Genomic DNA, 18323 nt, shown 5'->3' with positions numbered 1-18323 from the left:
CTGCCTGCCCGGCTGCTGTCGAACGTCCCGATATTTACGTTCATAACCTAACATTTACGTGGGCGTTACCAAGGTTTTACGATTGGGGAAACCAGTAAAACGGAAGTTTGCCGCAGGTTGAAAGGTATGAGGGAGCCATCATAGGAATCCTGTGCTGAGACTGCCAGAGGAATCAGGACTGGGATTGTCGAGGTACATTGAACTTTGTGTTTGCTAGCATGCAAATGTAAATACGACAGGAAAGAATGGATTGGGTTGTGATGTTGCGATTTATTTATTTATTTATTTATTTTTATTATTATTTTTAGGAAACCTGACTCAGATGAAGGCAGAAAGAAAAACTGCTTTTTGCCTAGCTGAATCGGAGTTTTCTGTCTGTGCACAGCATACTCCGTAATCATCTTTACAGTAACCAACTGGCAGAAACGATAAACTGCAAACCTGGAAAGCATCTTCTCTATAAAGAAAAATACCCTCATTTTGGATGAATATTCTCACAGTCTAAGAGATGAATTTTTGTGAAAAAATATTTTGCTTTTTTTTGTTTTTATAAGAGGCAGAAAGGACTTGGAGAACAAGCATTTTGAAGCCGTAGCTTATACAGATTTACAGCCCTTGCGTTTTTATACTAAACATCCCCAGGCAATCTGCATTTTCCGTTTTATAACTTTATTAGATACAGCAACCTAAGAGTGAGATAATTTCTTCTTGCGATGGCACTCTTTTCTCAGACTAGTCAACAGGGTTTTCAGGCTTTGCTGTGGAAATGTCGTATGTTCTGGCCTGTTTCAAGATGTCAACAATTGTTTGCTGTCTCTCTCAGCATACCCAATAGGGGGAAGGTTAGCTTTATGACGTCTTCCAGTACTGCATTACCGGTCAATCCCAGAGGAACTGATGCCTTTCCTACAAAGAAAAGGTCTGAAATTGATTATGAAGAAAAAGAGTGGGATGAGGAAACTAAAGAAATAACTGAAGGGAAACTTGACTTTTCTTACTCTGCTGGAACTCCAAGGAAATGGTTAATGAGTCATGCTCTGTCAAGGCATAAGTTTAGCATTGTACAGCCTCCAGAAAAACCTTTGCAGGCTGACGAATGGAACAGACTGAGGGAAAGCTTTCGATCACCTGAAATATTTGAAGAAGTGATGTTTAACAATATGGTCAGGTGCAACAGCCCTGTTGATGTGGCTAAGTCCTTGTTGACCCATGTGGCAAAGAGGAATGGTGACATTGCATATAATTTGTTGCTTTTCAGCAGGGGCAGACTTCAGAAATTTGTGATGTGTATGATATAATGAAAATCAGATTTAGGATTTTAGAAAGTGGGGCTTACAACCTTCTTATCAGGGGGCTGTGTAATTCAGATCAATGGAAGATGGCCTTGACTCTTTTGGAAGAAGTAAAAAAGATCACGATTCCCTCGCGGACAAACTATGAATCCTGTATCAAAGCAGCCGGCCGTCACCAAGATATGAACCTTGCATTTGAACTTTACCATGAAATGTTGACTAAGGATTTGGTCCCGTCTTTGGATGTCCTGCAGGCCTTGTTTGACTTCAGCAGGGGTATGAAAGGTGCTGAGTTACAAAAAGAGCTGTTTGGTATCCTCTTATATTTGAGAGAGAACCAAATATATCCTCACAAAACATTTATGCGGAGTATAAAGCTATGGTTTGAAAGGTAATTAATGTTTCAATAGCAAGCTCCAGTTCATGAGGATGAGATTCAGATTATTCCACAGATCAAGTCTAATAAGACCTCTCAACATCTTATTTTAGTTGTTGTTTCTCCATAAGACACACATTGCCATGAAAAGATACATTTTGGTTTTACTCCAACATTAGTGTAAATTCTTACTGATTTCACCTTTTCTTGAAAGATTTTACCTGCTAAATATTATTTCTTGGTACAGAAAGTAGGAGGCTGTGATGGGTCATGGCTGTCCAAAACACCAACTTAATTTCTTTCTGGGGTTGGTACATAAGGAATATGGTCAGATGTGAGGGGTTTTCCTATAATCTGTTGGAGTATAGAAGTAGTAAGGTACTTGAAAATTAGATACTTTCGCTCTTTAAAGGAAAGAGGCAGCAAATTTAGCCTAGGCTAACTGAAGTGTTGACTTTGTATAGAATAATAGGAGAGGACTAATCTTAATAGTCCTAAAACAAATGCTCTTTGGTTTAGCACAGTTTTTGGGAGGGCACGGTTTGTTTTCATGGGTAGTGATGTTCAGACTCTGCAAATAACAACTAGTTACGCTGTGTATGCATATCTGTCATGCTGTTGTATGTGAGCCCATCTATTGCTTTTTTTTAACTGTTAGATTTATGTGAGCTACACAGTCATTTTACAAGTTAGTCTTTCTGGATGGAAAATATGGCTGTGGGAATGCACTACCATTATTATAACAGTTTATGTTGCTGTCCCCTAGATATCTTCTTTCATGGGAAAAGCGAGGGAGCAGGCAGAGTAGGCTTCAGTTGAGATGCAATGCTTTAGTGGGTGACAGTCTGTCGTGGGGTGCTGTTTTCCAGTGAGTAAAGGACTTACCTGTACGGGTGTGCTGTGTGCACAGGAAACTCAATGTAATAAGTCTTTGCCAAGGAGACTGAAGGAACAGTGAGTACGTTGGAGAGTTGCATGTTGCCTGTATGTAGTGGTAAACCAGTACTGCAGGCTGTAGCTAGACAAACTCCTGTTTTGTGTTTGACTGTTCAACAATCTTTGAATGGTCAGTGTTTGACTGTTAGAACAATTCATGAAAGATTGTGGTAAACTCATGTTTTAAGATCAACATTGGGTGTTTCCCTAAAAAAAGTAGTGTTTCAAACATGAAGAAGAAACAAAGTCTATAATAGAGGGATGAAACTAGGTGATTGGTTACTGCATCTGGCTTTTTATCTGTGAACCTGTTTTACCTTTCTGTTCCAATTGCTAGTGCTGTGGAACTTGTATATGCTGGTGGCTGAAAGTAAATAAGCAGTTTATTTGGAGTTTCAAAAAAAAAATAGAATCTGATAACTTCTAGCGCTGTTAGTCTTGCAAAAAAAGATGCAGACTGGGAGGTAACTTTTGCTGACAAAGGAAACTGGTGGTACAGTATGCATGGAAATGAACTCTGTGAGTGTAACTGAATTGGTGTTAGTTTTAAAACATTGCTTTTCTGAAGAGCAGACCAGCACTGATTCTAGTAATAAGTAAAGCCAGATCCAATACAGAGATCTTAGTGTGCAACAAAGAATCACAGGATTTCCTGTTGCCTCTTGTCTTTGTAAGAAAACTGAAGAACTGCTCTATGTCACCATGAGAAATGGGAAAGGAGGACAGAAGCAGGACGGTTATTCCAAAGCCCACGCACGGCATGCATGATTGCGCAGCCTATGATAATAAACACAGCAGCAAAGGTATAGCTGTCTGCAGACCTATATTGCTGTGGGTATTCCTGTTCTGTAACCTATTCTGATTTGGATCGTGTGAGCAAAAAGGAATGTTTACACGAGCATGATGGTGGCTCTGGTAGTGGTGGTGATGATAATGATGTGGAGCCTAAAAGTCAGAATGCAGCATTTTGGTATGAGCATGTCTTCCTTAATCTCTCAGGATGACATCTGTCTAGAAATCTTGATTCCTGCTTTCCCATCTGATTTCCAGGGTGCTTTATGTATGAATGTGTCGGACAGCAACTGAAAAATTGTCAGTGTAGCCTGGTTATTTGTGTGTGTCTTAATACTTGGGGACGACATAAACAGGGGAGGTTGATGTTGTTAATTCTCTGCATGTTAAATGCTGTTTCTTTATATAATATTTTCAGGTGTTGCTAAATTATATATAAATCTTTGTATGATTTCTTTGCAGGGTAGATGATTGATTGGTCTGTAATTTCTAAATGTTGGCCAAAATAGAAGTATTATTTATTTGTAATTCAGGTATTGTTAAATAAGAATCTATTGTTTCATTTATCTTTCCCTCTGTACCTATTAGTATACCAGGAGGGAACTGGAGAGGACACCTGACCAGCATCAAAGACAGGTAAATGCAACATTTTATTTAAAAGTGAGGTGTCTTGATTATTCTATCTCAAACTTTTCTTTCACAAATATAAAAAAGTAGCTTTCCTTATATAAGAAAATATTTTAATCCTTCAGAATATGAACCTTTTTTGTGTACATATGATTTCCCAAACTCCAGTTTCCAACTCATGCATTAAACAAATACCAACATGCACATTTGGAAAGGAGTTATGCTAAGCAGAGCCAAGACAGAAAAAAAACCGAGAAAAAAAAAAAGCTGCCATTTTACAGGGTGACTTATTTTTTTACTGTTTAGGAATTAAAGACTTACTTTTTTGGTTGGCTTTATAATACCACTGTTTAACTCGATATTTAACAGAGCATCTTTGGTGTGTAAATAGATGTCTTCTTGAAAACTGATACTATTCACATGCTGCAGTTAATTTGTACAGATGAAAGGATTCTCCTTTCCCACCTGATTGTCAGTGCAGACAAAATGATTCCTGTTAGGTTTTCACAGGGATAACTTTGGTATGTGTTTCTATTTCCACGGGTTTCTTAATGTCTGTAAATTCCTATTTTAAATGTTATTCTATTTGAAACCTAGTTCTGTAGTTTTGTGGCAACTAGAAATGTATTAATTACAAGAATGTCTCCAGTGGGTTATGGGTTTTTTTGTTGGTTTATAAAAATACACTCTTGTGTACTCTGAAGTAAAAGCATATGTAGAGGCTGCTGATTTTGAAGCCCATGAAAGAACAGCATAACTCACTGTCCTAAGAGTAGGACTTGTTCGCTGTAAGATGGATTATTATTATTATTATGTATGAGTGTGTGTGTTACTATACTGTATTATGATAATTCACCAAATTAGACAACCTTTTGCAGCCTTTAGAGTTTTAAAATTGTAAAGCTGATTGTCTTGGTTAAGAAGTAGCTTGTTATCTTACTGTCTGTAAACTCTGTAACAGACTTGGAGAGCTAAACTAACTTACATCACCACTACATTTTATCATGGATTAAGAATCTGTGAACAAAGTGTTGACAAGGTGCTATATGGTAGTTATTTTGTGGTAAGTGTATGAACACTCTTCATTTGGAAATAACCATGTTTGAGACAGCCTACTTGGATAAGTATTTGAATCAAATTAAAATGGGTTCAAGAAAAGAAAAAGAATATAAGAGTTTTGTTGTGTTTAAATTAAATGGTTGCTGTCAGAAAAGAACCTTAGGATATAAGACAGAAAAAAAAAATTGTTGGTTTTGTTGGGGTTTTTTTGTGGGATTTTTTTTTTTTGGTCCTACTCATAAAGGACTAAGCCTTTAAGATATCTCTGAAACTCATGTGATGGTTGTTACTAGACTCATCTCTGCAGTCAGCATAACTGATGTCTTGGGTTAAAAAATCCAGAAGAACTATTTTTTCTTAAACTGAGTTTGATAATTTATTAGGCTTATTCTTAGGTTATTCTGATTTTGTATAAATATTGGCAGTTATATCTAAGATGCTCCTATCCACAGTATTTTCTTCTTCCTGTAGCATTGAGCTCCTAGTGATAGTCAGAAGCTTGAACCCCATGCAAACAAGCCTTGAAGTTTGGTGACCATTTTTCTTTGAGAGTTACAAAAGCTTTAGATTTTCAAGGTCGGCTATAGAAAGCTGCTGCTCAAGTTTCTGGAGCCTGCATTCAAATTACTGTAGCATGTGACTTCATGATTGTTACATAGGTGCCATGATACTCCAAATCTATTTCAAAAAAAGTAGTCCCTCAAAAAAGTAACTAAATGGTCAGTTAGCTGTAAGGACAGCTAGATGTCCTACAGAGGTGAAAGCCGCCTGTGTGGGAATTTCTTGGCATGATATCCTAAAATGATCAGTAAGAAGTTACAAAACTTGCAAGGTGTGGTTCTGAAAAAAACAGCAGTTAGACTAAGGGCTTTGTTTCTCGTGCCTGTTTTGCCTCTGCTCCCTTTGGGAATCCACATTGAGACTTCATGAGAAGAAACTGTCTTCAGGAGCTTTGGTTGTTGGTAGGTGGTTGGGGTCAGTTGATTTGCTGGGATAATGGGGAGGTTTGGTTTTTTTCAGGTAATTAGAAAGTGGTAGTTGCGAAAGGATCCAAGTTAACTATAGGACAGGTCCTTAAACTTTAGGCTTAATAATTTTGAAGTAGTCTCATAACAGTTCGTTAGGCCTTTCCTCTCTGTTACCAAACCTTTCCTCTCTGTTACCATTAAGTTCCTTAATGCAATTAGGTGTATTTAATGGTAACTTTAAAGCTATATGAGGAGCCAGTCTCATTGCTTGTGTTAATATGTAGGCTAAGCCTGCAATGCTTGCAGTGGGTTGAGCTACTGGAGCATATGGTTTGTATGCAGCAATGAATGTCCATTGTTGGGATTCTATGTGTAACTATTTGATTCAGTAAATGCACTGTCAGCATTGCATCAATGCAGTCTTGGCTTATGGTATGTGCATTAATGTATGTTAGATACCAGTTGGGAGAGCTGAACATTTCTGATTGCCATGTGTTTAGAAAATTACAATGACCTAGATTTGGCATCTCTAGGATCTCTCTGGAAACAGCCAGGGGAGAGTAACTCATTCCATCTTAACATGTAAAGCTTAAATCCTACAGTTCAGTTCTGAGGTTGTGCTTGTAAAAAGATATTTGGATGGATTTAGGGAAGAATAGTTACTCCTTCAGTTCAGACTGTGTCAGATGGGTGAATGTAGTTTTTTGAACAGAGCATGGTAGAAGAGAAAAATGTGAAGCATCAACAATGTACCCTGCATATAAGAGAAGCTTAAGTGGAAGCAAGCAGAAAAAGGTCGATGTTTGTCAGCTAGGAAGAACCGAAGACCCATCCAGACCAAGCGTCACTTTATTTTCTGTTGGAGAAGCTACTAGATTCTGCTTATTTTCTTGGTACTGTCGTTGGAGCATCCAGTCTGGTGATGAAGATGCAAGCTGTATCTCATATCTAATATTTTTGGCAGAAGTGCTTGAGAACAGACATGACAGACTGAATTTCCTTAGTGTATGTTAATGTCCTATCTGACGGTTTCTTTTTCTTTTTTCATGTAGTTATTAAAGAGTTAAACTTGGAAAAATTTCTAGGTTTAACCCACAATCAGACATGCAAGTCAAGAAGTGTACCCATTAAGTCTATGTATATTTGTAGCTCATTGGTTTGTCTTTAGGAAGTGTATCTGCAAAACTTTCAGATAAGATTTTTAGGGGCGGGGAAAAAAATTAGTTCACAATTCAAGCACTGAGGTGCAGGTTGTTTTATCTCAGTCCTCCACTGTTAGTTAGCCCACCTTACATGCTGCTTTTGTGGTGGGCCCAGAGGTTCGTGGTAGTGATGCATGACATATATTTTTTGACCTGGGTATTGAGTTGCATTGTGTTGATTATGTGTTTAGTTTATAGGGGTTAAAAGGAGAGACAACTAGGAAAGAAAAGAATGACTGAATGGGACATGGAAATTATGACACTTCCAGTTTGATTTCCTTCAGACTGTGAGCGGAGGTCATGGCTGTGGGACATGAAACAACAGAAAAGGCTGGATATTAGGAAAAAGATTTGTTCTTTCTCTCAAGATATAATTCTGGGGATCATACAAAAATCCAGACATAGGTGGTCACAGAAGTTAGGCCTCTATTGTTTTGCATCTTGGAATTATGTGTGTCCTGGGCTACAGAAGGCTGTAGGAGCAAAAACTCAACTCATAGCAGTTGACTTGGGCCTCATGGTCGTGGTTCGGTATGATGGCTTTTCCCAGTACTGGGGTGTTTTTGCAGCACTTGGTTGGTTAGGCAGGACAATGTGCCTATTGGCTAGCATGGATCTGTATGTTCTCTGTAGCGTTGCCTCACTCATGCTGTTCTGGAAAATTTTTCAGGATCATAGAATCATAGAATGGTTAGGGTTGGAAGGGACCTTTAAAGATCATCTAGTTCCAACCCCCCTGCCATGGGCAGGGACACCTTGCACTAGCCCAGGTTGCTCAAAGCCACATCCAGCCTGGCCTTGAAGACATCCAGGGATGGGGCATCTACAACATCTCTGGGCAACCTGTTCCAGTGCCTCACCACCCTCTCTGTGAAGAATTTCTTCCTGACATCTAATCTAAACCTCCCTGATTTCAATTTAGACCCATTACCCCTTGTCCTATCACTACAGGCCCTTGTAAAAAGTCCTCTCCCAGGACCCTTGTAGGCCCCCTTCAGATACTGGAAGGCTGCAATGAGGTCTCCTCGGAGCCTCCTCTTCTCCAGGCTGAACAAGCCCAATTCTCGCAGCCTTTCGTCATAGGAGAGGTGCTCCAGCCCTCTGATCATCTTTGCGGCCCTCCTCTGGACTCGCTCCAAGTGGTCAATATCCTTCTGATATTGAGGGCTCCACAGCTGGACGCAGTACTCCAGGTGGGGTCTCACCAGAGCAGAGTAGAGGGGCAGAATCACCTCCCTATGGCATGCCATGGCATCCTTCACTGTTCTGGAGGAAACTAAAGAATTTGAGGTCGCGTTTTTTCACATCCCCTATTGTTCTATTCTGTAATCTTTTATTGTATGATGGATTCTCAATCTCTGTGGTCTTTAAGTGTCTTTAAAGCATGCATGGACAGATCAGTGGAGGGTTCGTGTGTGTGTCATAGGCAGAACAACTGTGGGTATGGGATTTGCAGAACCACAGTTGTTACTGTAGCTGGTGGCCCTGCAAAAGGGAGAATACTGAGTACTGAGAAGCGGACCATGTGAATCACAAAGGAAACTATTCCAGTGCTGCCTGCAGTCATACAAGTCACTGACATAGCTGTGCATGATGGAGTGGCGTTTCTAGCTCCGAGAAATGAACACTAGATGATGGCATTGATTGGCTGTAGCTGCTGCACATTCCTAGATTCTTGTAATGATGTTTAGCCTATGCTACAGAGCGGGAACAGAAGTTTCTTGGCAGTAAAGAAACAAGTAGTGATTAGTCACCAGGAGATAGCAATGTAAAGCTGCTTTCTGTTTTGGTGAAGTCAGCCTGATACTGGAAAATCTCTGGTGGAATTGGGTGTCGTACAGACATGCAGTGCCAGTGCGACTTAGTCTTGCTGAGGGCAAGTATTTCTGTTTTAGTCACATTCTGCTTTCAGTGTGTTCACTTCAACCACTGTTGGAGATCTGAGTAGTCAGTCTTAGCCTAAGAAGTAAGGGGAAGTCTGATAGCAAAGACAAGTGACACAAACAAGCCAGTCCTAATCATTATTTCCTTTTACAACCATACAGCAGATTTATGTTACCTTTTCTTTCTGTCTTTCTTTTTTATTCTTTTTTGAGGGATGATTCCTATACCTGTGGAAGATTTGGTTATTCCAAACCTTGGTAAATCAGGCCCAGATAATTTAGCTTTTTTGTAGGAGCAGTCAGTGGCACAATAGTGGAGCATTTTCTTGTTGTAACAATTTGGAATGGATTTACAGCTAGACCAAGGCTCTGTGAGCTGCCTGCTAGCTTCAACTAGTATGCCTACACCTACTTCGTATGTTCTGGCCAGGCCAGTGCAACCACATCACCTTCCCTTATTGACATCTGGACTGTATGTATCCATGATGACTTTTCTGCGTAGTAGGGAAACTTCCAGATATTATAGATGTGGAAATTTGTGGTGATGCTGGGAATTGAACTCTGGTCTCTAAAGGCCTAAATAAATGCTGGTGAATATTTAAATGCTCTTTTTTTTTTTTTTTGGTGCTTATGCAGAGTTTTAATCCTAAATCCTCAAATGTCTATAGAGTTAAATATTTGATACTGATTCTGCTTATGCAGAGTTTTAATCCTAAATCCTCAAATGTCTGTAGAGTTAAATATTTGATACTGATTCCACTAAATCACATAAAAATATTTCTAGTGACTTCAGTAGGTTTTAGATGCATCCAAAAAGAGTACAACTAATTTTCTGATGATTGTACTGTGTTGTAAAGAATTGAGATCTTACACAGACACACAATAATTTAGTATAAATTATTTCTTATTTAAAAGCCTTTGAACTTTATTTTCTTGTTTCACTATTATTACAGTGGACAGTGCCCAGTTTGCAACCATCAGTTGGAGGATAGTGACCTCACCGAAGAGGAGTATAATAATCTCAGAGAAAGAATAATAAGGGATGTGATACATGGAACTGACACTTTTAGAAAGACAAGCCCACAGGTAGGTCTTGCATACTGTCAAGATCATTGGCTGTGAGGGTAATATCTAGTTAATGTTCAGGTACTTCGAAAACACCACTGATCTAGTTTTTTTTTTTTTGCTTTAAACATTAATAGTCCATTAGATTCTGAGGTATGTTATATATTTTAATTTGTTTTTATAAAATAGGTCTAAATCTTGACCTCTTTCATATTGTCTTTGTTCTTATATTTTCAGTCAGCTGTTAATGGATACTGAAATCATTAAAATGTTTGTTTTTTTTTTTTCTTTTACATTAAAAAATTTTAAAGGTATGGAAATCTTTTAATCCTTCAAAAGCTAAATTTTAAATATGGGATAAAACCCAGTAACTAGAACAAAATCAGACATCTAGTATTCTGAGCTTGCAAAAAAAGAAGTCCTAGTGTTTCTTATTAAGTTCAGTATCATATCTAGAGCTTACATTTATGTGCTGAATATTTGATTTTTCAGTTGGGCAGAAACAATAAAAAAACTTGGGCAGAAACAATAAAAACCTGATGAGCATGTTGTTCAGTCAACTTTCACAACTTGCCAACCAACCAACTCCCCCTCAATTTTAAACATACACTTTCATATTTATAATTACAGAATACACCAGGAGTATCAAGTTTTCCAAAGGTTATTGTAAACATAAGAAAGAGCATAATTCATAGAATCATAGAATCACTGGGTTGGAAAAGACCTTAGAGATCATCCAGTCCAACCGTATCTGTCCGCCACTAAACCATATCTTTCAGCACCTCATCCACCCGTCTCTTAAACACATCCAGGGATGGTGACTCCACCACCTCCCTGAGCAGCCTGTTCCAGTGCATGATAACCCTTTCGGTGAAAAACTTCTTCCTTACGTCCAATCTAAACCTCCCCTGGCGCAGCTTGAGACCATTCCCCCTCGTCCGATCATCTGTCATTAGGGAGAAGAGACCAACACTCACTTCTCCACAACCTCCTTTCAGGTGGTTATAGGCAGTGATCAGTTCCTAGATACTGTAATATATTGCAGTTCTTACTGATGTATTTTTACGTGGAAGTGGGCACATGAGCACAGGGACATGCGGTATGAAGGCAAACTCTGCTAGATAGAGCCCTTGCCGCATCTCGGCCATCTTTTCCGGTACCTTGACAAGTATGGAAGTCATTTTGCTGCAGCTGGTACCTCAGTTCTGCACCAGTTCTGAAAATGCGAAAGAGGACACCAGGTTTAATTCTTCAGGCTTTCTGCAGACAGACGTTGCGCATGTGTAACAGTTAGAGGAACTTGAAACAGTTAGTGTTGGGGTACTTGTAGTACCTGCAGCCTGTTGTTCAGGCATCTAATTTCCACACAGATTTTCTCCTTAGTTCAGGACTTTTAGCTGATCTGGATGTGAATTGTACAGGGGAGTAAAATTATCCTTAAAAATGTAACTATAATTTTAAGTAGTTAATGGGCACTGGTGTCATCTATAATATTATGATGATGAACAAAAGGATGTGTTACATTGCAGACTGTACAACTAACTATCTGTTCTCTAAAAGCTTTTGTGAAAATTATGGTGAGGTTGGTTTATTAAAGAGAGCAACAACAAAACTTCTAATTCCTTAACCAGTTAACTGTCTAGTCTGTGATGTTTCGTTTCTGTTCCCTGTGGTGACTGCTCACTTGAAAATTTCAAATTTGTCAAGCACACAGGGCTAGCTCTGCAGTACCAGTTGAAGGAAGGGAGATTTAGGAAGGGAGTTCTGGATAACAGGACATTCATGCCCAAGCTGAGCAGTAGTGGAAATTATATTCCCCCTGTTTCAGAACTTGATTGATCAAATGAGCGCAGTCTAATGAAACAAAGACTCAATATGCTATTTTAAGTTTTGGTGTCCATAGATTTTTGTTATTCCGTGTGATAGCTGAAATTCCTTCACTTGCCACTCTGGGGCCACCCACTTGCCAGTTCTAAGCTGACCTTGTTGCAGTTCTTTGTTGGCAGGCCGTCTCCAGGTGGCTGAATGGAGATGAACTCGTGTTTACTATTGGCCCTACAGCTTAAAAGTTTGTTCCCTCAGTGAATTTTGGGCATGGATGTGGGGGTAGAGGCAGAACAGTGTTATGATGTGTCAGAGGTTTCCAGAAATAAATTTGGGACTTCTTAGTTGCCTTTGTGCTGTGAAAGCGGATGTGTGATGATGAGAATATGCTGCCTATTTTAGGTATGCCAGACTGTGTGACTTCTCCTGCAGCCAGGGTTTTCCAGAGGGGAAGCTAGGTGAAGAGATTGAAAATGGGATGTATGCAAGTATATCTGAGAGGGGGGTTTACCATTTTCCAGTCCCTTTTTTGTAGTAGCTGCAATTCAAATAGAAAACATTTTAGCTTTCTATTCCTTCTTTTCTCCTAACTAGTTTACTTTAGTGTATCTGTGCTTCCTGCAATGAAATGATTATTCAGGGAAACAGTTTGAAGTGTTTTGAGCTCTAAACATTCAATTTGAAACATTGTTGGAAAAGAATATTTAATGTATTTGGAATCTTCTTCCCTTTCCCTCCCCCACCAAGGCATAGTCTTGTGTCTTACTTTTGCAACAGCATCATTATTTGATTTGATTTCATTTCTTTCACTTAAGCATAAATGCGATCAGAGTAGAAAATTAGGAGCAAAGATTTGGTTTGTTGAGTATCCCCAAAAGTAGTCTGTTCTGTGATTTAAAAAAAAGATGGTTTTGTATTTAGTTTTAGGAAAGAAGATCAAACAACTTAAGTTTGTACATCAGAATGGTAGTGAACACTATTTACAAATATGTTGAAAAGATTTCAGTTTGACAGCTGAATTTTATTCCTCACATTCTAATTCTCATTCCTGTGTTTTTCTTCTGATACCAAGAAACATTACTGAATACAAAGTAATACCCATCACTTTGTATTTTATGAAACTGTTAAAAAGTGAATGTTTTCACTTCTCTAAAAGCTGCTCTTATGGTGTTAAAAAACACCCTGTTTGATAGTAAGGGTAGAGTTACATAATAGTATAATATTCTGTTAATTAGAATTTGCTGCTTTCTTGCACTTGAGTATATTGTCATTTAATACAGAGAGAGGAAGCACTGCTTTTTCTGTTGTACAAAACAAACTTGCGAATGCTTCTGGAAACAATATATGTTGGATACTCTAGTTTTGTACTTTTTAATTTGACTTTAGTGCCTCCACCATTCCTAATGGGTATGACGAGCAGCCTTTTCTGCAGTGATTTTAATAGCTTTTGGTAGTTTTTTTTTCTTTTTTCCTTTTTTCCACTCTTTTTTCAAAATCCATGTGTTGATATGAACATAATAGCCTTTCTTGTATTTAAAAATCCTCTATTGATTTGCTCATGTACTGCCTATGTATGTTATATTGTTTTGGTTTTTGGCATTTAGATCATTTTGGACTGTTGAAGAATTTGAGCAATGCAATGTTTTTATTTCTAGTTGCCAACAGATTTCCTATTTAGACTTGAGAAGTAAAAGGATCTAACCTTTCTCTGATCTGAAACTTGTCATACCCTTAGATCTGTTACAGACATTAAAATTATTTCAAAATACTAATTTGAATTACTCTTATTGGTCATATTAGAGGAAATGCTTGTTTAGCTGTTTTTTCTTTGTTTTGTCTTCAACTGTAATATTTATTTCTGTTACTGTATTTAACATAGTAAATCTGTAAATACTAATAATTAATTCCTCCACTCATTTTTGCTCTGCTTTTGAGACTTGTGGTCTGTGTGCACTGGTATTGGAAGAAAAACATGTATTTCTCTTTATAAATGTATTTACAGAAGTTGTATTAATAGTCTTACAGAAAAGTACTATTTTCAGATTTATTACTACTGCTATTTCAAGTATTGGCTATGTAAGACAGACTTTCAAAGTCTGAGTCTTTTTAAAAGAAATATTTTTAAATTAATTATTTAAAATACCAAAATCTAACTTCTTTCTTTCTTTCTTTTTCAAAGAATAATTCCTATACTTCTGTTTTTTAAAACCAACCTCTATTTCTGGTTTTGCTGCTATACCACAGGTTGAGAGATAAATCTCATACAATGTTGTCATTTCATAAAACTAGTAAATTAGCCTAGTCAGTGCTACCTATGGGAAAAGGTGATCCCAGTAGTCTTACCTGCTACCAGTGTCATTCTTGTTCCATGCCCTGGCTGCATTTTTATTCTAGGACAGACCTCTGTGCTCTGACCTGAACAGGGCGACTGGTGCAGGCTAAAGACTGATACTGGCTCAGTTCACGTTGGCTCGGTTCATCCACTTCAGTCTTTCACCCTGTGCTACCAAACGTGTTTGTGTAGGTAGAGGAGGGGACAAAGCTAGGAATGAATGGCTGAGGGAAGGGAGAAGGCAGAAACACTTCTTTTGGAGGCAGCACCACTACATACCTGTATAAAATGATGGTGAAATAGTGCACAAGTCATCCAGCTGGTGTGGAGTACCAAAAAAACGCAAGACTGTTTTGTGATTTTGCCGACATATGAATGCACTTGAGCTACATTCATGCTAGTGGTTGAACAAAAAGTTATTTTAAATGTCTTTAATTCTTCACAACAAGATAAATTCCATCAAGGGTTTGTTATGGCTAGCTATTACTTCCTACTTAGCTGTTACGACCTACTTAGTTGTTGGTGTCCATTTGCACAGATAAGTTTTCCTAGTAGAAAGTGCAGTGAATAATTTCTAACAGTTGCATAGCTGGCATTCCCCGATTTTCCCAGCTAGGTGATGAGTGAAATCAGGTGGTGTTTTGTTGTTTTTTTTTTTTTTAATTCCCATTTCTTTTGCATGTGGTATGAAACAGGATATTACTGGAGCTTCCTGTGAGCACCCTGCTGCATTTTCCTGCTGCTGCAGGGTGTTCACAAAGTGCATGGGCTGCTGGGGGATGTCTTGCAGTGAGGTTACAACCTTGCTGTATTGCAACACTTTTCTGTGGCTCCCGAGCATTAAAGGGGTCATGTCAATAAGCAATGCTGGATGTGTTTTTAAAGTCTTGTCTGTTCAGTTGCCTACTCTGTTGAAGCAAGTTTGAGTAGCACTTCCAATGCCAGGAGAATGCACCTTTCCTCAGAAATTTTGTCAGATTAACCCTGTCAGAACAAGTTAGCAATTAGTGTAAGGTTTACTGTGTGTGAGGGGGAGACATGTTTCATTACTTGCTGGAATGTTGAAGGGTTCATCAGAAGTGTCCCTTTTTTTTAAGTTTCCATGTAAATGTTCCTGTGGCATATGCAGGGCTGTATGTAGATCACATGTTGAATTCTTCGTTTGGAAGGAGAAGCCTGCATGAATAACTCACTTTTTTTTGCCTAAATCAGTCTTCATGTCATCATTATACTGCACTGTTGACTATTTTGTAATGTTGATCATGTGTACCCTAGCTGCAGCTGTGCTCTACTTCATTTACTGCTTATAAAGATCTTAATTTTTTCTTACAGTTGGCTAATGATGGAAATATCTATATAAAATTGTGGGTGAATCATTATTACTGTGGCTGTAAGTAGGATCTGTATAAAATCCAGACAAATCCTAGTCTTTGAAAGATCAGCATCTTTCAATTTGTAGATTTTTTTCTCTTATACTGTAAGTATGTGTATGTTTGAATAACCTTTTATACTGCATGTGGATGGTGTAGCCTTCTACTTATTCCTGGGCTTCGCCCTTTTCCTCCCCTGTGTCCAGAGAGCATGGGAAAACTGTCTCTCAGGAGAGCAGACCTGGATCTTCTCTGTTGTTCTTTTGTGTATTTTTTTTTCTGGAGAGGAGCACTCTTGTGTATTACTGGGGAAATATGGATGGCGAAGAGAAAATTAACAGATCCTTGGGGATTTTCAGTCTGTCTAAAGCTTTTTACTGGAGTCTTCTGTGTTTGGAGACATAAATTAAGCTTGGCCATTTGTCTTCTGCACTTATTCTGCTATTAACTCCTCATCTCTCTGTGTAGATAAGAGTCTCCCATGGCAGCAAACCTTCTCTCCCTATTGTATTGCACAGTTTACTGGTAGTGAGACAAAACAGTTAAGTAGATTTGGGAGTCTGGCAGGGGCATGCGGTCAGGCATCTACTGAGAATGGAGGGATGTAGAACACAGGGATGTTTTGGTACTGCTGAGCAGTGCTTACATGAATCAAGGCCTTTCTGTCTGTCACCCCACCCCATCAGTGAGTAGACAGGAGGTGCACAAGAAGTTGGGAGGGGACACAGCTGAGACAGCTGACCCCAACTGACCAAAGGGATATTCCATACCATGGGACATCATGCTCGGCATATAAAGCTGGGGGAAGAAGGAGGAAGGGAGGGACATTCAGAGTGATGGCATTTGTATTCCCAATTAACCTTCATGTGGGATGGAGCCCTGCTTTCCTAGAGATGGCTGAACACCTACCCGCTGATGGGGAGCGGTGAATGAATTCCTTGTTTTGCTTTGCTTGTGTGCGTGGCTTTTGCTTTATCTTTAGTCCTAACTGTCTTTATCTCAACCCACAAGTTTTCTCACTCTTACCCTTTCAATTCTCTCCCCTTTCCACTGGCAGGGAGTGAGCAAGCGGCTGCGTGGTGCTTAGTTGACGGCTGGAATTAAACCACAACATTAGGGTTTGGGTTCCTGTGTTTACTAAAAACAGTCAGAAGCAAGAAGGAGAAATCTAATGCAACTGTCTGCTAAAAATACTAAAACTTTCCTCAAAAATCAAGGGAGGAATTGTCAAAGATTTTATTATTGCTTCGTTTTCTGTTCTCCTCCTATGGCGTCTCAAGTCTAAAGCAATCGTGGGCGTTTTTTTGTTGGAAAAACTGGGTAGATGCTGCTGGTTTGCTCAATCACTGCATTTCTGGCCTAGTGAAGTTCATTGGTTTGCTAGCTTTAAAGCTGTGTATTTATCACAAATGGAGTGCTGTGTTTCTAAATGAAAGGTTGTTTAAATATAGGTCTGTTATTCAAAGACTGGCAGAGATCTCAGAATTCTTACAGAGAAAATAAATAAAATGCTTATTTTACATTTGGAATTGTTAAGAGTTGTTAGCAACAGTGTCACAGTCTACTGGTATGTGAAGTTGCTTTGTCTGGCAGCTGTTGCATAACAGTGACGATATCATGTATCTTTATAAAAATGTACAATTTGGATTATAATTTTGAACATCTGGATGACTGTAAAGTTTTAGTTTTGAGTTGGAATGCAATTTAAACTTGGTGAAAGTATCCGCTGTATCACTTCTGGCTTTCAACGTGGTTGGGTTTTTTGTTTGGTTTTGGTTTGGTGTGTTGTTTGTTTGTTTGTTTTAGCAAATATGCAATATAGATGTGAAATGTAGTCAGTGAAGGAAAAGTGAGAGATTTAGGCTTTGTTTCTTTTTTTAATAAAAACAACAAAATCTGATTCTGTTAAACTCAACATATTCTTTCCCCCTGTCTGTTTATTTCAGGAATTTCAAGCCTTTCAAACATTTGTGGAAAATCGACTTCCGTTTGATATTGTTATTGATGGGCTCAATGTTTCCCACATAAAACCCAGAAAGATGCAGTGTGAAAATGTAAGTGCTGATTAAATATTCATAAAGAATTTTGTTTATGTTTAGGCTGATTGTAAAACAATTAGTGCCTCATTATTACTTATTCTCTTGAGGAACTGATCAGACATTTTAGTAGCACATTACAACAAAGTTCAAAGCGTTATTTAGACTTCACAAACTAAAAAGGATCAGTGGGAAGATGGTTCTTATATATTTGATTGTATTAGCTGTAAAAAAATCATACCTAAATTTCTCCATGTATGCGATCCTCATAGTTAGAGCTAAGTTGCTGATAACAACATTATTAGGACATGTGTGAGTGTGTATGTTTTCATAATAATAAGGATTTTGGGGAACAGAGTAAATCTACCATATAGAAATTTTAGTCTAATGTAGTTATGCTGGTAAGAGTTGTTCTTAAATTAACGCTTTACTCAGTCCAAACCACATCCTGTACATGTTTAAGCTTTTCACTTCCTATTGCCTCCTGTTCTTACAAGGCCAACTGAAACTGGCTTCAGTTCTTTGCATCTGGTTTTTGGAAGAATAATCCTACTTTTTTAC

General features: G+C 38.4%; 1 protein-coding gene across 1 annotated transcript; it reads left to right on the top strand.

Moving 5' to 3' along the window:
• Positions 1-713: 713 nt before the first annotated feature.
• LOC104507874 (mitochondrial ribonuclease P protein 3-like) lies at positions 714-17780 on the top strand (the record flags this gene model as incomplete). Its single annotated transcript, XM_010149296.1, is given in 5 exon segments — positions 714-1251; positions 1254-1683; positions 3985-4032; positions 10089-10221; positions 17673-17780. Coding segments are annotated over 5 exon segments (1257 nt in total), but the record flags the coding sequence as incomplete, so codon positions are not given.
• Between the last annotated feature and the right edge of the window lie 543 nt (positions 17781-18323).

Source organism: Eurypyga helias, unplaced genomic scaffold, assembly GCF_000690775.1.
Source record: "Eurypyga helias isolate BGI_N326 unplaced genomic scaffold, ASM69077v1 scaffold10083, whole genome shotgun sequence".
NCBI classification, from domain to species: Eukaryota; Metazoa; Chordata; class Aves; order Eurypygiformes; family Eurypygidae; genus Eurypyga; species Eurypyga helias.
The sequence above is the reverse complement of the archived record's forward strand: the minus strand, read 5'-3'. Positions and strand labels throughout refer to the sequence as shown.